Source organism: Puma concolor, chromosome E2, assembly GCF_028749965.1.
Source record: "Puma concolor isolate L17-30 chromosome E2, mPumCon1.1.hap2, whole genome shotgun sequence".
NCBI lineage: Eukaryota > Metazoa > Chordata > Mammalia > Carnivora > Felidae > Puma > Puma concolor.
Window position 1 is genome coordinate 48,049,443 of NC_141681.1, and position 25,648 is coordinate 48,075,090.

General features: G+C 48.2%; 1 protein-coding gene across 2 annotated transcripts in view; it reads left to right on the forward strand.

The window, feature by feature from the left end:
• Window positions 1–142: 142 nt before the first annotated feature.
• Window positions 143–25,648, forward strand: part of SAMD4B (sterile alpha motif domain containing 4B) — a 36,788-nt gene continuing 11,282 nt past the window's right edge. The window contains exons 1-3 of one of the 2 annotated variants that reach the window (XM_086689738.1): window positions 143–282; window positions 14,155–14,557; window positions 23,681–24,151. In XM_086689738.1, coding sequence (XP_086545864.1) covers window positions 14,362–14,557; window positions 23,681–24,151 — 667 coding nt within the window. In that variant the 5' untranslated portion in view covers window positions 143–282; window positions 14,155–14,361. Of the gene's footprint in view, window positions 283–3,040; window positions 3,307–14,154; window positions 14,558–23,680; window positions 24,152–25,648 lie in introns of those variants that run through there. The other variant, XM_086689737.1, reaches the window with a different exon arrangement.

Here is a 25,648-nt window from a genome sequence, read left to right on the forward strand (position 1 = left end):
CTCCGCGCACACCTCCCGCCCTTCGGGCTGCCCTCGCCGCCCGTTGGCGGGCGCGCCGCTCGTCACCGCGGCGTGAGCTAATGCCGGCGCGCGGCTGCCCCGGCGGGGCGGGGCCAGGGGCGGTGACGCACGGCGCGGTGACGCAGCGCGACGGCGGCGGCGGCGGCGGCGGTGGTCGGTGCGGGAGGAGGGAGGGGAGCTCGCGGGCCGGAGAGGGGGCGACGGCGGCGGCGGGGGCCCGACGAGGCCCGAACGGCGGCAGCGGCGGCTGAGGCCGAGGCGGTGAGTCGCGGGCAGGGCCGGGCGGCGGCGGGGCGGCGGCGGGTCGGGGCGCGCCGGGCTCACCTCAGGGCGCCCCAGGCCGCGCGGGCGGCCCCGCCCCCTCAGGGACCCCGAGCCGCGGGGCGGCGGCGAGCGCGGGCCTCGGGGGTCCCGGCCCTCGAGAGAATCCCCCAGCCCCGACCCTCGAGTCGCCCGCCGGGGCCGCTTGGGACGCTTCCCTCCGAAACCCTCCTCACACCCTGGGGACCGCGAGGGGCCGGGCCAGGGGACCTTCCCCGCGACCCCCACCCCCCGCAGGTCTGCCTCGGACACCTCCCAGGAGGGCGTTCCCACGGCGTCCCGAAACCTGCCCCCGAGCCCCCTGGAAACCCGCACCCCTCCTCCGGCCCGGAATCTTTCCGAGAGACCCCCCCCCCCTTACCTCCCCACAGTCCTGTCCACACACCGGCGTAGGTCTTGGAAATCTTCCTCAGCGAACCCCTCCTCTGGCCCCAGATCCCCCATCCTCCTCCTCCGTCCAGAAATATTCCCCGGAGGCCACTCCTCGTCTATTCCAACAATGTGTGTCATATCTCCTCCCCGAGCCTCCCTCGTAAGCCCTAAAAATCTCCTGCAGTCTCCCGGAGAGCCCCTCCAGACCCCGCACATTCCAGAAATCTCCCCCAGACACCTACTTCGCATATCCCCACAATCTGCCCGGACTTCCCTGTCACACGTCCCCGAGAATTTTCCCTCCTACCTACCTCCGTACCAGAAATCGCCTGGGAGACGTTCCTCTCGTGGCCCCCCAAATCTCTGAGCCCCCTCCCCGCCACCATGTCTTTTGGAACGTCCCCAGTGTACCCTGAAAGACTTCCTCAGAGACTCCCTGAGATGTCCTCAGGTCCCCAAAAGTCACCCAGACGACTCCCCCCGACACGCGCGCGCGCGCGCACGCACACACACACACACACACACACACACACACACACACACACACCCCCCCCCCCCCCCCCCAGCCATCTCTCAGACACACTCCCCCTTTATGGAGTCGTCCCTTAGGATCCTTCCACAGATCCCAAGGGTTTCTCCCAAAGACCTCTGTTCCCCCAAGTCTCACCACCCCAAAATGCCCTAGAGATCACCCTCACATACCCTACGAATCTTCCCCGCAGACCTCCCTCACTTATCCCAAATATCTCCTCCAGAGGTTCACTGAAATCTCTGTGGAGAATTTCGATCCCATGTTCCAAAAGCCTTTTCCACAACCGCTTTTATGTATCCCAAATCTTTCCCAGTAAACTATACCACATGTTGCAGAGATTTCTTCAGGATTCTCAAAAAGTCCCTTGTAGTTTCTGATATTCTCTAGAATCCTCCTTAGAGAACCCTTAAAAATCCCCCCCCGACCTCCTTGAACCCCTTAAACCTTAAGACCCTCTTCATGACCTCTGTGAGATGCAGTTTTTCAAGACCTCCTCACATCTTCTCAGAGACCTCAGCAGCCCCTCAAGCCCTCCTATTGAGATAAGCCCTTGAAATCCCTCCCAGAGACCCTTCTAGCACCCCCCTCAGAAGCCCTTGAATCACTGCTCCAAGACCCCCTGCCTTATACTAAGACACTTTTCCTAGAGATTTCCCTCCCTGAACTCTTCCTCACAGGTTCTCTCAGGTCCTTTAGAACCCCCCTCCCCGTTCAGTCTTCCCTCAAAATAACTGAGCTCCTGCTCTTAGAAAGTCCCAGAATTCTTTCTGAAAAGCTCTCTGCCCTGACAGTTGCCCATTCCACCCAGAAGACCCACCTTTCCCATATTATACCCTTTCGAAGACTTTACTCAGAGGTTTCTCCTCATCTGAGTTCTCTGAGGAGTTCCTGAAAAGACCCGTCATCGTGCTCCAGTACATCCAAGATCTCTCTGAGAAAGCCACACCTCCCGCAGACGCCCTTTAGAGAATTTTCGTCGAAATTGCCCTGTATTAGCAACCTTATCCCCAGCACTTTCTTCAGACTTCTTTGGAACATCCCTTCATTTTCCTTCTGTGGCATCCCCATTCAGGACCCTATCCGATTTACCATTTTTAGAATCCCTGTTTGCACCCTCTTGTCTCCTCTGTTCTCTTTCCTCTGAAATCGACTTAGAGGTCCCTCTCAGATCTGAGCCTCCTTGTCTCCTCAGAGGCCGCCAACATCCTCCAGTCCTCTCCCTTCCAGGAGCCTCCATGTCTCCTTTTAATAAAAAGATCCTCAAAGACAGCCTCAGGTCTTGAAATCCCAACCTTCAGAGACCTTTTTTCTTAGGTTTCCTCCTCACAGACTCCTCCTTTTGGAGACTGAGCGACCCTTAACACCCTCCTTAGAGACTTCCTGAGGACTCGTCCCATTTTCCTTTCAGCAGCCTTCTCCTTCCTTTTCCCCTTTGAGGGCCTCCTCGCTAAAGAATCCCTTCCCCTAGGGGCGTCGGGGTGGCTTAGTCACTTAAGCCTCCGACTCTTGATATCGGCTCAGGTCATGATCCTCTGTTTGTGAGATAAGCCCCACATCGGGCTCCACGCTGACAGCACAGAGCTTGCTTGGAAGTCTCTCTTTTCCTCTCTCTCTGCCCCTCCCCTACTTGTACTTTCTCTCTCTCTCTCTGTCTCTCTCTCTCTCTCCCAAAATAAACATTTAAAAAAATATCCCTTTCCCTATAGCAGTGGTTCTAAAAGTGTGGTTCTTGGACCAGCAGCACCGATATCACTCGGGAACTGGTTAGAAACGCACATTCTCGGGTCCAGCCCAGACCTACAGAATCAGAAAACTTGAACGTAGGACCCAGCAATGTTTTCAGGAACCCTCCTGGTGATTCTGCTGCATGCTCAAGTTTGAGAATGATTGTCCTGTGAGAGGATTTCCCTTTCCCCCACAGAAAACCCCCTGAAAGAGGCTTCCGGGTGTGCCTCCGAACTGCTGCCCATCCTCATTTTCCCAAGAGTCGCCTATGGGAAATATCTGCCGTCCAGGAAGTCTTCTTCCCCTCCTTGGAAGGATTCTGGCTACCCTGAAAGGTTACCCCATCCTCTGAGCAATTACTTCATATTCTACCTTTGAATAGTTTCCTTTCAGGTCTTCCTCGGCACTTTCACCTTCTGGCTTCCCCTGCACACCATACCCCAGCCTTTGGTGTTCTCGCTTCAAATTGCTGTCTCCTTCAACACATGTGTCCATCTCCAATCTTCCATCTGTTCCTCACCGCATAGGCACCTTCCCTTAAAGGCACTTTCAGGTCTTTTCATTCTGTGTCTTACTGTCCGGAGCCCTCCCTTCTAGAGCACTACTCACCTTCTCCCTTTAGTTGTCATGTACTTGTCCACTCACCCTCATTGGGCTGCAAGTTTAGAAAGTACTGGGATGTGTCTTGTTTCTCTCTGAATCCCACAAAGTGGGATCTGCCTTCTGTAAGTTATTGGGAATCATTAGAGAAGGGTAGCTCTTCTGCATTTGGCCAGAAATCTCTAAGTTTTTCAGATCTCACTCCCCATTCAGGCTGTATACACCTTCCCCACCCCCTCCTGTCTTCTTCCTGTACCCAGCGCACATTGCCTCTCCTCCTAGAAGAAGCTCTGTGCCCCACCCACTGCTATCTGAGGGACTTTTCTTTGTGCTCCCTCCTGATTCTGAGCTACCTTAAGGTCCTATGCTTGGTGACCTGCCTCACCTCATCCTCATTGGCCTGTCAGCCTCCCTCAGCCTTTATAAGTCTTTATAAGTCTGGGGCTCTCAGCTTTCTCCAAGGGATTCTGTTTCTCTCTGGGGTCAAGAAGGGGAAATGGAGATCACAGGATAAACACTGGGGCCTGCCTTCAGTGAGCTCACAGTACATTAGAGGGGTTGGGCAGGTACACAGGGCAGAACATGAGGTACAAATTATATGCTGTGGAAATTTGGCAGTGAAAGAAGGAGCCCTTTATCTGGAAAGACACGTCATGGAAAAGGTGGTATTTGGGCTCGGTGGTGTTCCGCAGGAGTTGGGACAATGATGAGTGGTCTTCCAGGCAGAGGTAACAGCTTTGCAATAGGTCAAAGATAAGAAGGGCTTCTCATCTCCCACTCATGGCATCTCTTCTCTTCACTTAAAGGACAGAGATGAAAGAAAACAGATCTCTTCCATCTTTATTATATTTGCCAGCTATACTCTTGTGACCCGTAGAGTGATAATATCGATGATTACTGTTCATTGAGTAATTATTTGCCAGTTACTGTTTAAGTGCTTCACATGTATTCTCATCTCATGCTCCTCATAGGGAATCCTACGAGCTAGGTAAACTACAACTAACCTCATAAATGTTGAGGACAGGTGGCACAAATAGAAGGTTTCTGGACCCTGTCCATCCCAAGATGATAGTGCCATGAGTCATAGAGTTGGATTTTCTGTTCAGGTAGGGTTGGGTGCAATGAGGAGGCATTATAGCATAGTATAAGTTAAGTATGCAGACTCTGGGGCCAGACAGGATTTGTGTCCCGCATTGTCACTTACCAGTTTTGTGACCTAGACAACTACTTAACTTCCCTGGCTCTTAGTTTTCACAGCTAAAAAATGAAAGCAATAATGGTATCTTATGTTCTAGAGTTATTATAAGAATTACATAAGTTAACACATGAAGTAGCTAAAACAGTGTCCTGCGTATAAGTGCTCAGTGTTATAAAAAATAAATGGTTCGGGGCACCTAGGTGGCTCAGTTGGTTAAGCGACCGACTTCGGCTAAGGTCATGATCTCGCAGTCTGTGAGTTCGAGCCCCGTGTCGGGCTCTGTGCCGACAGCTCAGAGCCTGGAGCCTACTTCAGATTCTGTGTCTCCCCTTCTCTCTACCCCTCCCCTGCTCACGCTCTGTGTCTCTCTGTCTCTCAATAATAAATAAACGTTTAAAAAAAATTTTTTTTAATAAAAAAAATAAATGGTTCACGTCAGCCAGGACTCTAAAGACATAAATGACAGAACCTTAGTTCAAGCTAGTTTAATCAAAAAATGAAGTAATTGACTTGTATTATTAAAAAGTCCAGAGCTAGGATGACTTCAGTCTTAGCTTCATCCAGGAGTTAAAACAATCTTCTCAGTAATCTCTGCCCATTTTTACAAGGAGTGTCTTCATCCTCAACAAGTTTCTACTTTGTGGTGACAGAGATGGCCTTCAGCAACCCTACGCTTTAATCCTACCTCAACACCCTTAGCGGAAAGAGAACTCTTTCCCGAAAGCCCCAGTTTGAAAACAATTTCTTCCTTGAGTAAGTGTGAAATACTAACAGAAGATCCTCAGGGACATGTTTGGAGTTCTGTACCCTGGAATTAATTCTCTTGCTAACTGAGGTCGCTGTGATTCCATCCCATGAGCTTTCTGATATTGGTGGCCGTTCCCCTCCTTGCTTGTTCTCTAGCCTCAGTCATTCTCCAGTCTGTGATCGTTTGGATCCAGAGAGAGTTTATGGCTAATCCCATCCAACCAGACTTTCCTTTGGGATCTGACTGAGAGAGAGAGACAAGGAAGAGGTGACTGGCCAGGTTTGGTGGTAGCCTCAGGGTAGGGTAATGGAATCCAGGAGTAGTGGTATTCAATCCTGTACCTCAGCTTTGGGTTTTCAGGACTCTGAACTTTGAGAGAGTTAAGTAAATTACTTTGGGTAGAGTTTTGTTTTGTTTTATTTTAGTGTAAATTTGTTGAATACAGTCTGATTGAGAGCAAGTTACAGAACAACAGTATATAGAGTATGCAAGTCTCAACTCCAGCAGTTAAACAATTTATGGAGGCACTTTTTTAGGTTCTGGACATAGAGCAGTGACTGAAACAGTCAAGGTCTTGGAACTCATGGCCCTTACCTTCTGATGGGGGTGGGTGGAGAGGATACACAAAAGAAATCAGTGATACATGCTATGAAGGAATTAAAACAATAGTATGGAAGAGAGGGTGCCTGTGGCCACTATACTCAAGGTCAGAATTGGCCTCTGAGGAGGTGACAATCGAGACTGATAACCTGAAAGATGAGAAGGCACCAAGTTGTGGGACGATCTTGGAGTAAGGCTAATCTAAACATTGTTTTAGGTGGAGAAAGGACTGCTGCAAGGTGGAAAATTTTTTTCACAGTTATTTTATTCAGGATGTGCTATGTGCCAGGTGCTAGGTTAGGAATTGAAAACGTAATGGGGCGCCTGGGTGGCTCAGTCGGTTGAGCATCTGACTCTTGATTTCAGCTCAGGTCATGATCCCAAGATCATGGGATTGAGCTCCGGGCCCCACGCTGAGCATGGAACCTGCTTGGGATTCTCTCCCTCTCACCCCTGCTCATGTGCTCTCTCTCTTTTTCTCTCAAATAAAATAAAAAAAATTTTTTTTAAATATATGGCAGTGGGGGCGCCTGGGTGGTGCAGTCGGTTAAGCGTCTGACTTCAGCCAGGTCACGATCTCGCGGTCCGTGAGTTCGAGCCCCGCATCAGGCTCTGGGCTGATGGCTCAGAGCCTGGAGCCTGTTTCCGATTCTGTGTCTCCCTCTCTCTCTGCCCCTCCGCCGTTCATGCTCTGTCTCTCTCTGTCCCAAAAATAAATAAACGTTGAAAAAAAAAATTAAAAAAAATAAATATATGGCAGTGAATAATACAGTCACAGTCTTTCCTTCCCCCATGGATCTTACAATCTAAGCGTTTCTGGAAGAGCTGCAGCCTTTGATTTCAGTGTTTCAGACCAAAAACTCTTTACTGGGGAGATGAGGAAGATTGGGGCACACGGGAATCCAGATTTAATTGAAGACAGGGAACCAGCCATGTGATGATCTGGGGAAGAACTTCAGGTAGAGGGGTTAACAAGGGCAGAAGCCCTGAGATGTGTTCAAGGAACAACAAGGAGACAAGTGTGAGGGAGAGGGGACAGAGGCTAGATCATGTAGGGCCTTGTAGGCCATGGTAAGGAATTTATATTTTCACTTAAGAGACTTGGGAAGCTGTTAAAGCGTTTTTAATTTTTTTTTAATGTTTATTTTTGACAGAGAGAGAGAGAGAGAGACAGAGCATGAGTGGGGGAGGGGCAGAGAGAGAGGGAGACACAGAATCACAAGCAGGCTCCAGGCTCTGAGCTGTCAGCACAGAGCCCGACGCGGGGCTCGAACTCATAGACTGCGAGATCATGACCTGAGCCTAAGTCAGACGCTCAACCAACTGAGCCACCCAGGCGCCCCTGTTAAAGGGTTTTTAAAGCAAGACAGTGACATGATTGGATTTTTTTTTTGTTTTTTGGGTTTTTTTGTTTGTTTAAGAATGTTCACTGGTTTCTGCAAGGAGAACAAGGGTAAGAATGGAAGCAGGAGGTGGATTAGGAGGCATTACATTGGTCCAGATGAGAAAGGATAGTGACTTGAATATGGTGATGGTAGTAAAAAATAAGAGAAATAGATATGTTTGGTGTATAGAGAAAACAGGACTTGATGGGATTGGTGACAAGATGATGATAATAGCTAACAACTCTTTGAAAGTAGGTAGTGTTATTAAAACCATTTTACAAATGAAAACAGACACAGCATGGTGAAATCATTTGCCCAAAGTTACACAGGTAGTAAGTGGTAGGATTCTGTTTCCAACCCAGACAGTCTGGTCCCAGAGCCACTTGAGTTTTGGGAAAGAAAAAGGATAGCATGTTTAGCCAACGTTAAGAAAAAAGAATTATCGAGACCAGATGACTAGATCGTATGGAAGAAAAAGAAGTCAAAGATGACTTAAGAAATTCTTTGTTGTCCACAGAGAGACGATAGTTGAATCTATAGGAGTTGATAACATCCAAGTGAGAGGATACAAGTATAGAGAAAGGGAAGAGCTAAAGATAGAGTTTTAGTGGGGAAGGGTCAACACCTGTAAGCGTGGGATGAGTGAAAGGGAGCAATACGTGGGGGCAAGGGGAGAGGGAACCAGCTTCTCTACTCCAGGGTTTCCCACAGCTTCCCAGGCTATGCTTATCTTCCAGGAGGCCCCCCTGACTTCTCCACTCCTCTCCCTCCCTTCCCCAGGACTGTTCATACAAAAGCCTCATTCTTAGCTGAGGCAATAGTATGCATATTTTGTGTGCATATTTCAGGAGTTTCTGAAAATAATGGTTAGTTTTTACAAAAGAGAAGTTGAGCTCCCTTGGCATCTGACATTCTCTTGTTCTTGCTCAGGTCAGGATGGTGAGTTAACCTTAGGTAACTAACCTTAGGTAACTACAGCGTGTGCTGTAGAAGGGCTAGGAATGGGTAGGGAGTCTAATAGAATCCCCTTATTCATCCAGAGATGTTGGCATTAATGGGTGTACCTGTTACCCAACTTTTCTAGGCAATGGAAGGGAATTTACAGGAGGCTATAATATTCTTAGGAACAAGCAAGGGTTCTAAAACCAGACTGTTTGACCTTGAAAATCTCAGCTTAGCTGTGTGTAGGCTTGGACAAGTGACTTAACCTTTTCTGTGTGTCAGTTTCTTCATTTATAAAATGAGAATAGTGTTATACATGTATATGTGCATATGTGCGTGTAATATATGCGTATGTCACATATATGTGTAAGGTATAGTGTATGTATTATTTTCAGAATTAAATGAACTCACCCACAGAAAGCTGTTAGCATAGGGCCTGGCACATGACACGATATATGGTATATGAAGACATGCCAAGCATCATGGTAGGTATTTTTACGTACATTGTTCCACTTCATTCTTATAACCAGCCTCACTGAGGAAGAAACGGAGTTACCTGCCAAAGGTCAACACAGCAAGTAAGTGTCAGCAGGAGAGCCCCGTTTTCAGCTACATCTGACTCCACAGTGCTGGTTCCAAGTGAGGAGAGCTGGCTCCAGAGGCACCTCCTATCTGTGGGCTGCTTCTTGTTTGAAGCCAATGAAGGGAGCCTAGTGAGTAATTTTTCCTAAAACCTCTTAGCCAATTTTGGCTTTATTTTCCACCCTCCAGGATTGGTAGATGCTTCCACAGAAGCTTACTTGGTCCCTTAGAGAGCAAATATGGCAGCAGTAAGTTGGGCTGTTTGAGAACTTTTCCAATGGAATTCCCCTCTAGTGTCTTTCCTCAAAGGCAGGGAGTCATTTTTTTGTCGCACAATGACAAAGAGATCAGAGCAGTGGTGAATTCTGTTTTTGTACGGGAGCGGTCAAGGCTCTTCCAACTTCAAGTGATAGAAACACAAATTGGCATCAGCCCAAAAGGAATTTATTGGTCCATATAACTGAAAAGTCTGGAGTGAGGTGGCTTCAGTCTGACTAGGTTGGATCCAGATCTTCAGATGTGAACAGGTCTCCCTCTTTGTCCCCTCATCTCTTGACTCTGCTTTCATCTGTGTTGGCTTCATTCTGAGGCAGACTCTCACTGAGGTAGCCGAAGGGGCAGCCAGTAACATCAGGAGATGTATAATCTCAGCAACCCTAATGGAGAACTTCTTTTCCTCAGTGGTTCCAGCAGAAGTCCAGTGAAGACTTTCCTTGACCAGTGGACTTGCCATGTCTACTTCTGGAGCCAAGGAAGACAGTTAATTTTCCAAAGGGAACTCAGGGGCTGGTATCAGAAGATGGGCATGGATGGTTGGCAGCAGATCCACCAAAATCCATCACAGTGTAAGGTGCCTTGGAATAGTCAGCGTGATGCCTCTTTCCTGGCCCATGTCACTAACCGAGGTCTCCCCTTCTCATTGCTGCCAACCGCCCAGGAAAAGAGGTAGCCAGGGACCTCTGGCCCTTTGACGGAAGAAGCCATATCACTCTCCTCTCTAGTCACCATCCAGAACAAATACCCAACATCCTTCTCCTGTCCTAAAAGCAACTGTTTGTTTCTCTGAAGCCCCCAGTGTTTACTGAGGATTGTCACAGCCATTGTTGGGCACTAGATCCTCTCTGCCAGTCATGTTCCCTGAACAACTGGGCAGCTTGAAGGTACAAACCAGAGAGGCCTGAGGGAAGGACAGTTCACAGACTTCTGGTCTTTTCCCAGTGTGTGTCCATCTGGTCCAAGGACTGCAGGCCACGTGCTTTGTTTGTTCCTCATGGTGGTTCACTGTTGCTGTTTTAATGTGAATTAGTTTCCAATATTTAAAAATAGGGGAAATTTTATTTAAAAGTCCAGATTTCCGGTTCCCCTTTAAAAAAAAAAAAAAATCTAAAACCTAACAACACTGGACCCACATTCCCACATGGCAGCAGTTGATTAGAGCTAAAATCACGACTTCTCCCTTTAGATAGGGTATGTGCTTTCTAACTCACCATAGTCCTCACCAGCCTGCTTCATTCAAAACCTGGACTTAATAAGTGTCATATTTGAGACCCCGCTCTGTCCCAAACCTTTGCTTATAGCATTTGGCTTGGGAGAAGATTCTGGTCGTCCGCTTATTTGGGAGGCACAGTGCTGTTGCTTTGGAAAACTGACAACCCAGAAAAAGTTTATGGGAAAGAGTGTGCACAACTTTGGTCTCTTTGTGGATTTGGTCATCTTTTTGCCGTACATGTTGTTGGCATATCAAACCTCTCGTCACAAATGTTCTGTCTGAAATAGTAACATGTCCTTCTATCCTATGAGTTGCCACCCAGTGAAGGAATCCCTCCCACTCCCAAGGGATGTTCATGTAGCCTCCACTTGACCACTTCCAGCAGCCAGGGAGCTATTACCTTCTCACGTGGCAGCCAGTTCCATTCTTGGATAGATCTATTATTTTAAAATTCTTCCTTATGTTAAGGCAGATGCTGTCTCCTTAGGGCTGAAATCCACAAAATGTTGGAGGTAGGAAGAGAAACTGATTTTTCAGGCATGTGAACTACCACTCATCCATCCTGCATCCAGGGCAAACATTGATAATCAGTCACAGTATTCTTTATCACTGAGCCAGATAGTAGAATGCAGCCTTAAAAAAATTTTTTTTTTAATTCTTTAAAAATTATAGAAGTAATACGTGTTTACTTGCAACTAGTGAAGTGCTACAAAGTTACATAAAGAGACTGTTAATAATTCCTCCTCTCCGAGGTAAACCAATGCGAACGGCCTAGGGTGTGTCTTTATACACATTTCTCTATACACATACACATGTAGATATAATGAGGTGTGTAAGGATTTTTGTATGGCTTTTTCTTTTTATAAAAATGACATTGTATTGTATGTATTACCATGGAGCTTATGATCAGCCCTGCAGGTTGGTGGTGAAAGATCAAACACTATATATAGATGTAAACATGCTATGTTTTTTGTATGCTATCAGAATCAAGTATGTTTTTAATAGCTACGTAATATCTCTTTGTATGAGGTGTGCCCCAGTTGACTAATCCTTGCCCTTTGATGGATACTCCTGTTGCTTCATTTCTTCTGGATCCTTCACACCATAGTGCCCCAACCAGCCACTACCAGTCGTTGGGAGTTAGCCTGTGAGGTAAAACCCATTTGTCGTGTCTGATCCAGTCTGACTCCTTATCTTACACATTGTAGAGAAGGGAAGCGGACCAGCTCCAGGTCAAAGTGAATCAGTGTCTAGGGCAAGACTAGAACTGAATTTTCTTGACTCTCAACATTTCCCATGTCCCCTCTCACTTAGAGCCATCCACCCTGGTTCTCCTCTGGAGCAAAAGAACAAATCTAATTCCTTTCCTGTGTGCTACCCCTTCAGATATTCAAAGTCAGCTATGTCATTCCTTCTAAGTCTTCTCTTCCACCGGGGAAATTTCCTCAGTGCCTTCAAACTTCTCTTAGGACAGAGTTTCCAAGTCTGTTTCCCATCCTATGGGCCATTCCTTCTGTCATCTTCTCCGGGGCTGTAGAAATCCCAATTGTGGCTTCCATGCTCACCTTATTTATTCATTCTTTCAGCAAATACATACTGAAAACCGTCTGTATGCCAGTCACCATTCTGGGCACTGGGTAACCATATAGCTTGTGCTTTGGTGGAAAGAGAAATAACAAACAAATAATATCTGAGGGTGTCAAATTATATAGAAGAAATAGCCTAAATAGTGTGACAGACCCCTTAAATCCGATAGTCAGGGAAGCTCTCTCTGAGGAAGTAACATTGAGCTGAGACCTGAGTGACAAGTAGGGGCCAACCATAAATAGGTCTGAAGAAAGAGTTCTAGTGAATAGAAAACTTGTACCAGATGAAATTGGAGAGGCCACAGGAGTCTTGCAGGGACCTGTAGACCAAGATCCATTCAGTTTTAGTTTAGGTTTAGTTTAGGAAATCATTGGAGGATTTTAAGCCAGGAGCAACATTTGATTCCTTTTTAAAGATGTCTTGGCGTGCCTGGGTGTCTCAGTCTGTTAAGCGTCCAACTCTTGATTTCAGCTCAGGTCACGATCTCGCAGTTTGTGAGATCAAGCCCCGCATTGGACTCTGTCCTGAGGGAGCCTAGGGACCCTAGCCTGCCTGGGATTCTCTCTCTCCCTTTCTCTCAGCCCCTACTCTGCACATGCATGCTCACTCTCTCTTTCCATCTCTCTCTCTCAGAATAAATTTAAAAAAATAAAAAATAATAAAAAGATTTCTGGGGCACCTGGCTGGCTCAGTTGGAAGAGCGTGCAACTCGATCTCACAGTCTTGAGTTCAAGCCCCGCATTGGGTGTAGAGATTAATCAGAAAAGTAAATAAACTTAAAAAGATTTCATTTTCCCCTACACTTGCCCTTATATGCAAAGGGATTGACATCTGGGTCAGTTTGCTTTGTTCAGGTGTCCCAGAGAGGATCTGCCAGGTGAGTCATAGCCATTGTCGGATGCACCTCACAGCGCTCTTCAGCAAGAGGATGGAAGTTCAGGGAGGTGGCAAGACACGAGCCCAGCAAGTTCAGTGGGTCTTTGTGTGGAGTTCTCAGTCCGTGGAGCCAAATGTGGTTTGGGGATAGAGCCAAGGCACTGGTTGTGGGACAGACCAGGAAATGCGAGTAGAGACCTGGAGCTCGAGACACTTAAAAAAAGGCTTCGGAGTAGTGTCCAGAAATCAGTCAACTGAAGAATAGGCCTGTTGTCTGCCCAGTTAACACAGCTCCTGTGTAGTTCCCATCCAAGAGAGGAATTTGGACACTTTCTAGCTCGGGAGTTTTTTACTTTGGATGTGACCCTTCTCAAGTTGGCATCCTCCATGCTCTTAGGAGTCTGGATGACAGGCATCTTTGGAAGCCAGGAGACTTGGGTCAGGGTAGCCTTCAGAGGAATGAAGAAGAGGTCTGGGGGAGACTCACCTCAGAGCAGAGATGAGTGGGATCTTAGAGATCAGAGCTGCACCTTTTCCAGAGTGGCAGAGCTGGGTTGAAGGAGGTAAGATTCCCCCAAATCTTTAAAAAAGCCTTTGTCCATGCCCCTACCCTTGGGCACCTAGGCAGTTACTGATCACTTAGCTGTCTGCATACTCGAGATCTCCACTGAGGTCACCACCCACTCACATTCTAGCTTTATGAGTCTTAGATTGACATACATAAACTCCATGGAGTCCTCTTAGCAGGTGAGCAATCACTCTTTCCCACTCTCAGAAGAGGTAGGTCAGGGCATGTGCTGGGGGTCACATGTCACATAAGGCCAGGTTTCCATTAATTCAGATCTTTCCCTGTAGTGTGCAGCCTCTCCTATTTCCCATTGTTGGAAAATCCTACCAACTTAATTCTGCTTCCTTTGGCCCTTTGATAGCTAGGACTGAGGGGCAACCTCTTCTCCTTAGTCTTGCTGAGTCCCAATCACGTGTTTTTTCTACATCTGGAGATTGGTGGGAAAGTTGGTTTAGTGTCTGGTGTTGGCTTCCTCTTTCTCCCAGGAGCTCAGCAGAGCAGACACCCTAGGAGAGGAAGGCATAAAGCCTCCTTACTCTCTCAACCTGCATTCACCAGGCCAGTTCCAGCCCTTTCATTCTGTCTGACCACCTTCCTTCCTTTTCTAGGAGCCTGGAGAGGTGTGGCTGGACCAAGACCTCCCCCGATGTGAGCAGGTTTCCTCCTCCCCCCACCGCCCGTTGCCACCACGCCAGGGAACGTCCTCAAGCCCTGGCCCTCAGGGGAGAGGTAACAGGAGCTCTGAGCCGAGACCATGTGACGGCGCTGGCCCTCGCCACCGCCGTCCCCCCCACCCTGGCCCCAGGCCCGGCACCATGATGTTCCGCGACCAGGTGGGCATCCTCGCTGGCTGGTTCAAGGGCTGGAATGAGTGTGAGCAGACGGTGGCCCTGCTGTCACTTCTGAAGCGGGTCACTCGCACCCAGGCCCGGTTCCTGCAGCTCTGCCTGGAGCACTCGCTGGCGGACTGCAATGACATCCACCTGCTAGAGTCAGAGGCCAACAGTGCTGGTGAGTCTCCACCCTGGAAGAGGAGCAGATATCAGAGGGCTGAGGAGGCCCACCCCACAATGTGCTGAGAAATGTGGGTTCTCAGCTTGTTGGTGGAGGGGGAGTCCCTGACCTCCCAAGTCATCATCATTGGTCTCCTGGGGCTTTGTTGCCAGATATCCTCAGGCATGAAATGAGGGGCTACTGGCGGATGGCAGTGCAAACTGGAAACAACCTATAGCAGAGGAAGAGCTATGTAGGGTGGCTTGTCTGGGCGACTGAGAGGAAGGGACTAAGGTCATTACTTACGAAAGGGGATTGGAAGCTGAACAAATAAGTCATTTCTCAAGCTCTGGGACACCAGAGCTAGGAGAGAATTTTAGAAATTCACAAGTAATCTTAAACTGTTCTGTAGGCACAAAGGTAGGTTGGACTTAAGGCATAAATAGCTTCAAGAGAATTTTAATTTAGGTATAGTCCGTATCAGTTCCCTAAGCACTCAGTAGAGTGTGTACCAGGAGCCTGGTGAGCCAGGCTTCTCTAGAACTCTCTCAGGGGCCCCAGTCATAGACAGGAGTCAGACCAGAGAACCCTCTCAGGACACACTGCTGAAGCCATTCTGGCCTCTAGGCTTCCACAGGGCGGGATGGAGAGCTGTTGACCTCAGTGATGGGTGAGAGAGATGGAGGCCAGAGAAGAGGACATTTCGTGCGTACTTGAAGCTAACTGGAAAGGGGACCCAGGGGCTCCGTGTCCGTGCATCCAAACCCTTCCCACCTTCTCCCCCATAATAATAGCTCACGTTAAGCCCTTAGGACACACCAAGTACTGGCTGTACTTATATACTAACTTGGAAAGCAGTGTTTTTTAGTGGCTCTAGGGTCAGACTGTCTAGGGTTAGATCCCAGGTCTGTCATTTGCAATATAACAAAGTAACTTTCTGAGCCTTGGTTTCTTCCTCTCCAAAACCAAGATAGTAACTATGCTTACATTTTAGGGTCGTTGTGAGCTTTGAGAACAGTGCCTGGCATGTAGTAAACACTCAGTAAATGTCAATTGTTTTTATTGTGAATAACTCATTTAGTCCTCACAACAACCCCATGAAATTGGTACTGTTATTTTCCCCATTTCATAGGTAAGGAAATCCCCATGGGCTGCTAGGAGCCACAGAGTTGCCTGGCTTCCCTCATCTCCCCAGGCCCATTGCCTTCGTAACAATCCCCTTTATTTTTCCGAATATTTACGTATAAGTCAGAGAAGCACCATGGTTATAGGGTGAGGTGGCTCCTCGGGCCAGGACTCACACCGGCTTTAAGTCCCAGTTCTGGCAGACAGTGAGAGCAAGAATCTAGCAAGACTACAGCAGGCTCAGAGCTCAGCAGCTTCACACCCCTCCACACCAGGGAGGGCTCATCTCTGCTCTGACATCGGTGGCAGGAGTTCTTGGTTGTGGTATGGCTGTGCCCCCAAGTAGGGCTCCTGTGGGGCAGGCCATTTTCTTATGCAGCTTTGTCACACTTCCCTACCACCCCATCCTGTGAAGGCAGTTGGATGAGCACTAAGTACCAATCTTGTCTGTATCTCAGAATCACCAGTGGTGTTTATTCTATTTATTAGAGCATGTTTAATTTTTGCATTTGTTTTCAAAACTTGTAAAATCAAACCCTATGAAAAGTAAAAAGTGAGATCTCCTCCCTTCCATACTTCCATCTTCCCAATTGGTGTATGTTTTGTGAGAGATTCTGTGATGTATGAGTATGCACATAGTCTCCCTTCAGCTTTTTCATTATTTTGATCATTTGTTTAAAATGTTTTAATGTTTTATTTATTTTTGAGAGAGAGAGAGTACGAGTTTGGGAGGGGCAGAAAGAGAGGGACACACAGAATCCGAAGCAGGCTCCAGGCTCTTAGCTGTCAGCACAGAGCCTGACATGGGGCTCGAACCCACGAGCCTGAATGAAGATCATGACCTGAGCTGAAGTTGGATGCTTAACTGACTGAGCCACCCAGGCACCCCGTTTTGATCTTTTTTTTTTTTTTTTTAAGTTTATTTAGTTATTTATTTTGAGAGAGAAAGAGCATGTGTAAGGGAAGGGGCAGAGAGAGGGAGAGGGAGAGGGAGAGGGAGAATCCTAAGCAGGCTCCACGCTGTCAGCGCAAAGCCCTGAAACCAAGAGTTGGCTGCTTAACCAGCTGAGCCACCCAGGCGCCCAGATCATTTTAATATATAGAGTAGAACACTGTGCATATTAACCAATTTCATTTAACAGTGTAACTTGAAGATCATTTCATATTCAGCACACATGTATATGCCTCATTGTTAATGGCTGCGTAATAAGAAGAATAGGTATTTATAGCCTACCTGGGTATCAAACAGTTCTTTACGTTTATTACTCATTTAGTCTTCACAACAGCTCTGTGAGGTAGTCTTACTGTTCCCTCATTTTATAGATGAGTAGACTGAGGTCTGGAGAGGTTTAGTGACAAGGAGACTGAGGTCTGGAGAGGTTTAGTGACTTGCCCTGGGTCATACCACTGGTCACAGATGGAACTGGAATTTGACTTTAGAGCTCTTGCTCCTGACCAGTAGGCTCTACTTTATGGTCTGTCTGGTCTCGCTCATACAAACAGTGCTGCGATGAGTACCCTTTAAGCATCTCTAAGATAAATTCCTAGAATTCTGTGGAACTGCTAGTTTGAAGTGATGTGGATGTAAAAGATTCCTGGTTACCACATCGCCTTAAAAAGACACGGCACCCTTTATACCAAGAACCTGATGCTCCTCCCAGATGGTTTGCACTGGGATTTGGGGGTAATGCCTAGCCAGGGTTGAGAATTGATGTGGAACGAATTCACTGATGAATGAAAATAGGAATCAAGGTCTTCAGCCGCAGCCCCAGGTTAGATGGCAAGAATATATAACAAGCTGGTACTTAGATGGAGAGGTAGGGAAAACTTAGAATGAGAGAAGGAGGGCTATGGTGTATATCAGAGTCAGCAAGAAACCTGCCAGGACTAGAGCAGAGCATGACTAGAGAGAGAAGTAGTCACAGAGGCAAATTCTGCAGACCGTTAAATGACTCTTAATGGACATGGGGACTCTGGGGCACCTGGGTGGCTCAGTCGGTTGAGCATCCGACTTCAGCTCAGGTCATGATCTTGGAGTTTCTGAGTTCAGGCCCCACATTGGGCTCACTGGTGTCAGCACAGAGCCTGCTTTGGGTCCTCTGCCCACCTCTCTTTGCCCCTGCCCTGCTTGCATGCACACTTGCTTGCTCTCTCTCAAAAATAAACAAACACTAAAATAATAATAATAATAATAATAATAATAATAATAATAGACATGGGGGCTCCAAGACTAAGGAGGCCTGTGTCTCCTGTCTCGGTCCCTCCCTCAAGTAGAACAGCCCCCTTGCCTTATTTGTGAAGGAAATAGCTTCTTCCTGGGCCTAGAGGCCTACCTTGTGGGAGGAACTGTGCATCCTCTGACTTTATCTCTTCCCTTGTTTGTTATGGGCTTCCCATTCCCTTGCGTTTCCCAAACTTGCGTCATTGTCCACATCACCTGGTGGGAGGGAAGTGACTCTTAAAATCCAGCCTCCCCACCGCCCCAACCCTGACCCAACCCCTGAAATCAGAATCCTGAGGGGATGGGCCTGGGAACACGTATCCAAGTTCTTCTGCTGACTAGACAGTTTGAGAGATGATGCTCTGCTGGATGATTCATTTGTTACAGGACATGAGAATAGGAATCAGAACATCCAGGAGTTCTAGATCCAACTCTGCCACTAAAACCTCTTGTGCATTGGACCAGTTCCACCCCTCTTGAGCCTGAGGATCCATAACTCTCCAAGTGCCTCTTGGGCTCTGAAATAACGTACCAAAGAAGGTAGAGCCACAGCCAAGCATATAACTTTGGGGGCTCAGCACATTTTTCTAAAGGAATAGCTCTTAATATTTTATGAGATGGGGGGTGCCTGGGTGACTCAGTCAGTTGAGTGTTCCAACTCTTGATTTTGGCTCAGGTCATGATCCCAGGATTGTGGGATCGAGCCCTGTGTCAGGCTCTGCACTTAGTGTACAGCCTGATTAAGATTCTCTTTCTCTCTCTCTGCCCCCTCCCCTGTGCTCACTGTCTTTTGAAAAAAAAAGTGGGGGAGGGGCGGAGGGAGGAAGGAAGGAAAGAAAGAAATGGGCAGATAGGAGACCTGGTGGCTAGTTCGATAAGCATCTGACTCTGGATTTCGGCTCAGGTTATGATCTCACAGTTTGTGTGATTGAGGCTTGCATCAGGCTCTGTGCTGACAGCACAGCACGGAGCCTACTTGGGATTCTCTCTCTCTCTCTGCCCCTCTCCTGCTCATTGCATGTTGCACACTCTTTCTCTCCCTCCCTCTCAAATAAAATAAACTTAAAAAAAAAAAAAAAAAAGGCAGGGAGTACAGACGGCTTGATCTAGGCGAGTCCCAACCCTGGCTTCATGTCAGAATCACTCAGGGACTCTATAAAAATAATCTGAGGCCTGGGTCCTATCCCCAGCGAGTCTAATATTTTTTAAGCTCCCTAGTTGGCTCTTGCGTGCATCCAGTGGAGAACCACTTGTCTTGATACTGACGCTGATGCTGGGTGGGCCCAGGAAGGTGGTGACCTGCTGGGAGTGGGGAGTTGGGGCTGTAGAAGGGGAATCTGGTCTGGGCTCTTCCTCTCAAGCAGTTGGGAGGGTTCAAGGAAGTCCCCCAAACCCAGGCAGCCAGCATTGGTTTCATAGAAGCAGAATCTGAAACAATACCCAGGAACAGAAAAGCAATACCCTAAGGGTCTGTGGAACAGGAAGGAGAGGCCCCAGGTTTCCCCTTGTTGTCATCCCTGTTGCTTCTCCCAATGCTGTCTTCCCTGCCTGTGTGGAGCTGTAACAGTAATGCTAGTCCTCTCTTTCCTCCTGATGCTGACTTGGACCAAAAGAATAGAGCCAGGGAAGCTGAAATCCCCTTCCCTCCCAGGTCCTTCAGCTTCCTAGGCCACATTTCCTGCATTTCTTTACTCCTCCTGTCCTCTGAGTCAGAGTCCCTGTATCCAGCAGGTTTAAGCTCCTCCCTATCTGGCTTACTGAATCTGGGTGGGGAAACTGAGGTCAGGAGGGGGCCGTGGCTGAATGAGTCACCGGAGCTCAACTCTCATGCCTCCACCCTCCCTTTCAAGCTCTACTGACACAGTTCATCAAACAAAAATGTGAGCCCCCTGGCCCTCCCCCATGTTTGTGTGAGCTGGGGTGAGATAGAGAAGGGCATGTTTGCAGCCAAACCCCAGCCCCTGTGACTAGTGCCTGAGGCTGCCACGATTATTGCAACAGCCCAGCACGTAAAAATGGATTTGCTCTGTGGCAGTCTCCAAGATATATTTGGCTCCTATGATTTGCCAGGACCCAGGGTCATGACCTATTTAGCTTTGGTCACCTGGCCAAGGAGGGTACTCATGCACAGTGTCTCTGGTCCTCTCCGTGCCTGCAGAATCTGGGTTTGCAGCTTGGTGAGAAGCAGCCATTGGCATCATGGCATTCCCAGCCCCCTCCCCCATCCGCCCACCTCCAGAATTTCATCATTGCTTGTTGTACGTCTAGCTCAGAGGAACCAGAGATATGTCTGTTTTTGGTAAATAACTGCACGAAATCCCCCGCCCCTGTTGGGAATCTTAAGGGGGAGTCCCAGATGTGCCCTCCCATATTACTTGCTCCCCACAGCCCTGAAACAGCGTGGGCTCTAGATCTTCAAGCAAAAGCAAGGACAATAACGTTTAAAATGACAGGAGTACTTAACACGTGTCAGGTGCTTTGCATGATTGTCTCATTGAACCTTTACAACAACCCTGTGACATAGTGGCTTTTACTGCCCCCACTATACAGAAAAGGAGACCAGGCTCCGAGAGGTTAAAGGACTGGCCCACAAATATGTTGACCTAGCTCATAGAAGCAGAGGTAGATTTTGAATCCAGGCAAGTTTGCCTGTTGAACTTGTGCCCTTACTCAGTATACTCTGTTAGGATATGAAACAGGGTCACCTGAGGTCAGGGGATCCTCGAGAGGGCACGCTATACACACATAGACACCACTACCTTCTAGGAGACCATCTGGGTTCAATTCTGCAGGTATTCATTGGGCCCCCGCTGTGCCCCAACTCTGGGCCAGACTTTTCTGATCTGAGCAGGAAACGAAGTTTCATCCCCACCCGTCATCTGCAGCCCCAGCTGGGCTCACCCCAAGGGGCCTGAGGCTGCGCAAATTCCTTGGACCAGATCCAGTGCTCACTGATGCTTCCCAGTCATGGGAGGCCCGCCCTCCCCACCACACCGCTACACAGACACATGAGCACACATTTCCCCAGGGTCAGCCTCCAGTCGTCCAAAACCACTCTCTCCTTTCTCCATGGTAGAATAAGGTCCTTCATTGAGCCCAACCCTTGGGGCTGTTCTGTCACGTCCCCTGGCAGTACCAGAGGAGAAGCTGTGTCCCTTAGCCCTGGGGTCCTGGCAGTATCCTGGGGTGGGGGAGGGACTAGACAAGGCTTCTCTCTGTCCCAGATGCCTCTGGCTACTCTGTAAGGCCTAAACAACAGCGATTGAGAACATCAGGGTAGGGCTGGAAGGAGTAGGCTGACTGTTGGAGGAGAAGGGAGAAAAACACCAATCACTGAGTCATACTGAGTGCTTACTGTGGGCAGAGTCTGTCAGGTGCTTTACATGCACTGTCTCCCTAAATCCTCTCAGCAGACCTGTAATCCCTCCCTTCCAGAGGAGGAAGTGTATTGCCCAGGCAACTGCATAACACAGCTGGGATATAAGTCTTTGACTTTCTGTCCCTAATCTTCATCACGCTATTTCTCCTCATCAAGAGCCAAAAACTCAGGGATTAAGCCAGGGGAATGGGGTACCAGGGTATTCATTCCTATATGATCTAGTGCCATGTGGAGGTGGGGGGTGGGAAAGGTGAAGGCTTCCTCAAGTCAGGAAGGCCTGTCCCACCTTGGAAACATCCTTAGATATGGAGATGACCTAAGAGACAGCCTTGTAGTCATGGGAAGCTGGTTCAACAAGGTTTCCTAGCCTTGAGCGGTAGGTCCTGCACGAGATCAGGAAAGCCAAGGATGGCGGAGGGGGAAGGGGGTGGAGAACAAGAGATTTGGCATTGAAGAACTAGTATAGTGTTGTTGGTAAATGTTCCTCCCAATTCTAGAAGCTGACAGACCTGGGCTCAGGTCTTGGCTCTGTCTGTTTGAGAAAGTGATTCCACCTCCTGAAATTTAGTCCCTCATCCATAAGATGGCAATGTTTTTTGTTTGTTTGTTTAATGTTTATTTATATTTGAGAGAAAGAGCATGAGCAGGGGAGGGGCAGAGAGAGAGGGAGACTAGACTCTGAAGCAGGCTCTAGGCTGAGTTGTCAGCACAGAGCTTGATGTGGGCCTCGAACTCACAAACTGCGAGATCATGACCTGAGCCGAAGTCAGACGCTTAACTGACTGAGCCACCCAGGTGCCCCTTTTTTTGTTTTTAAATTTTTTTTAATGTTTATTTATATTTGAGAGAGAGAGAAAGAGCATGAGTGGGGGAGGGGCAGACATAAGATGGCAATGTTAAAAAGAGTTGAGGTGAGGTTCTTAGCATAGTGTCTGGAATATAGTAAGTGCTCAATAAATGGTATTCATTATCATTATTATTGTGTAGTATTACTGTTCTATTTTGGCCAGTACTATGGGCATAGCAGGAATTGATGACTCTGAATGAATAGATGAATCCCTGGGCACTTAAACAGAGGTTCTTTAGGCAGCTTAGAGCAGAGAGTCCCAGGCCAAGAGAATGCGCAGTTATACGGTGAGTTGGGAGTTGCGTATGATTCATTTTCTTAGGGCTACAGATGTTAAGTGTTTCCTTTGCCCTGTAGCATTTTCTCCCACCCTGCAGTCCATTGAGCTAGTCACAGAAGTGGTAACAAGGTTTTCAAGGAAGACCTGTAATAGCTCCTTCCCAAGGCCACCTTTATGTGGCGGGTCTGGGGCCTTATTACTTAGGGAGTGACCTTCTGGGTCAGAAGGGGAAACCTGGCTCATCTCCATGAGACAGATTTAGGCCCTCACACTGTGGGATAGGAAGGAGATGTCACCAGATCACTGTGGCATGGACTGGCCAGTGAGGCTTCCTGGAGGAGGGCAGGTTTAGGCAGTCCATTAAAAGACAGAATTCAAATGGGAGGAAAGATATTGTAGGTTCAAGCCTTGGATCTCAGTGTAAGTGGAAACTTGGATGAATGTGATGTGGAGAGAGCCCCAGGGAATGTGGGGGTATCCCACATCTTTATCTGGAGGAATAGGAGGTGGCGAGTGCCCTAAAAATGAAGGTGCTGTTGGCTAGGAGTTCCTGAACTTGAGTCTGTTGGTTGCCATTGGAAGCTCCTGGTCAGGAACATGACATTTGGTGTGCTTTTGAGAAGACAAATCCGTCTGGGTGAATGGGACCAATTGGAAGAGGAAAATCTAGAGGCTGGTCTCTACCACTTAAACAGCAAGCATTTAGTAAATATATTCTTTTATATGCCTGGCCACTTTCCATTCTTTATCAGCTTATTGGATCTCAGAGGAACACTGTGAATTGGGTACTGTAATTATCCCCAAAACTATTCAGGTTAGGAAATCCGTGTGCAGTGAGGTTCAAGATGACTTGCCCAAGATCTAGCTAGTAAGTTGGAGTCCAAACTGTCTGATTACAGAGCCCGGACTTTTAACCATTGTATTCCATTGTCATCCGCTGTCAGGGAGGAGGCTCTTCTGATAGGGGAAAGGAGATAGAGGCCATGGAGATAAAGAACAGGGATACAACGAGAAGGGCAGGCCTGGGGACAGCAGGAGGAGCTCAGATTCCAGAGTAGGAAGTTTGGCTGATTGGGGGGCCACAGCAGGTATTGGAGAGTAGGAGTGTTGGAACCAGGAAAAATTACTCTGGAAGTAGGGTGAGTGCATTTGGTCTCACCTGTATGAAGGACCAGCTCAGAGGTCAAGGGGTCATGAAGGGGGAAGGGAAAGGAGATTGGAGCTGAGGGAGCAGGCTGAGGGAGTCCCCTACCCTGGCTTCTCTGACATTCCCTTTGTTCCCTCTGTAGCCATCGTCAGCCAGTGGCAGCAGGAGTCCAAAGAGAAGGTGGTATCCCTCCTGCTGTCCCACCTGCCCCTGCTTCAGCCAGGCAACACGGAGGCCAAGTCGGAGTACATGAGACTGCTGCAGAAAGTGCTGGCCTACTCGATCGAGAGCAATGCCTTCATCGAGGAGAGCCGCCAGCTGCTCTCTTACGCCCTCATCCACCCGGCCACCACACTGGAGGACCGCAATGCACTGGCCCTCTGGCTGAGCCACCTGGAAGAGCGGCTGGCCAGCGGCTTCCGCACCCGGCCTGAGCCTACCTACCACTCACGCCAAGGCTCAGATGAATGGGGGGGCCCTGCAGAGCTGGGCCCTGGGGAGGCAGGGCCAGGCTGGCAGGACAAACCACCCCGGGAAAATGGACACGTGCCCTTCCACCCATCCAGCTCAGTGCCGCCAGCCATCAACAGTATTGGGAGCAATGCAAACACAGGTGAGGGAGTGGGGGTCCCAGGAGGCCATACCTACTTGAAAAAGGTCAAACTGGGCTCTCTCTCTTTACTTGCTCTTTGGTCCTGGGCAAGTCTCATAACTTATCCGGGGCCTCAGCTTTATGAGGCAGTGCAGAGGTTGTGAACTGACATTCCAGAAGCCATATCTGACCTACAGACTTGTTTTGTTGAGCCCAAACACATTGAAACTTTGGTTTTGTCTTATGCTTTAAAATAAATTTGGTGACATAAGAAATTGAGAATTTTCCCCTAAAACTCCAGATTTCAGCTTCTCTTAAAAAGGAAAAAAAAAAAAAAAACCTGAAAACTCAAGGCTTGTATTCCTATAGCAGCAGTAAGAAGGGGTTGAAGGATTAAATATTGTCCACCCCCTTCAAACCCTGCACATGTACCCCAGTTGGCCTCTGGCCCCACCACCTACCTCCCTTTGGGCATGTCTGACACCTGCTTGGCCTCTGAAAGTATTGAGTTAATGGCCAAAATCTAAGGTCCATTCCAGCTTAGACATGGTGGATTTGTGGATGTGGTTTCAGCTAATAGCATTGTTTCTGAGAAATCTGTGTCTGTAAGCCTGTTTATATATAAGATGTAATTCACTCTATATGGTAGTAGTAACGGTAGGTAGTGTTGAGCATTGACTGTGCTGTGAGCACTTTTCTGACATGATCTCGTTTAGTCCTGGTCACAACCTTATCATCGGCCTCATTCTATAGATGAGAACACTGAGATCCAAAGAGGAGAAGTCATAACAAGTAGTAGAACTGGCCACAGTTCAGACTTGGGAAGTCTGACACCAGAGCCTGCCTCTGGCCACAATGCTGTTCTCCAACCAAGTGGTCTAGAAAGGGCTATCTTGGTAAGCACCCCAGAGGCTGGGGTGAGCAGTAGGAGCTGGTATTCTAGTGAGTTTCTGAAATACTAGTGGAAATGAACAAGGTAAGGGAAAGCGGGATTTCCGAGACTTGGTGAGATAATATTACCTGACTCCAGGTGAGAGGTTTCCAAGATTTCACCTCAAGATGGCTGGTCCCCTTTGGCTGGCTGGTACTGGCTAAAACAAGTCAAGAGAGTGGCAGTGAAATGTCATCCATGCCAGTGGGCGGGGTGAACCCTGGGTCTCTGGTACCCAGCTCTGTGGCACCTGATACACACCCTCTGTCCCCTGAGTATCTTTCTTTCCCCAGTTTAATATGGATGTCCTGGCCACCTGCCTCCCTCCTAGGTGTTGGTAAGAATCAGGGAAAACAGGGATGGAGGGCATTACTGGCAACTCTGGCAACCCAGAGGGTGTTAGACCTTGTTTTATAGTCTCAGAGCATCATAGTTTCTGGGTCCAAATGGAGAAAATATACTAATAATGATAATTCTAGCTAAGATTATTGAGCATTCGGTCTTTTCCAAAAGCTGTTCTGAGAACTTTATACATACAGATTCTTTGGCTGAGTCACAGAAGAGTCACTTGCCCCAGGTGGTATAGC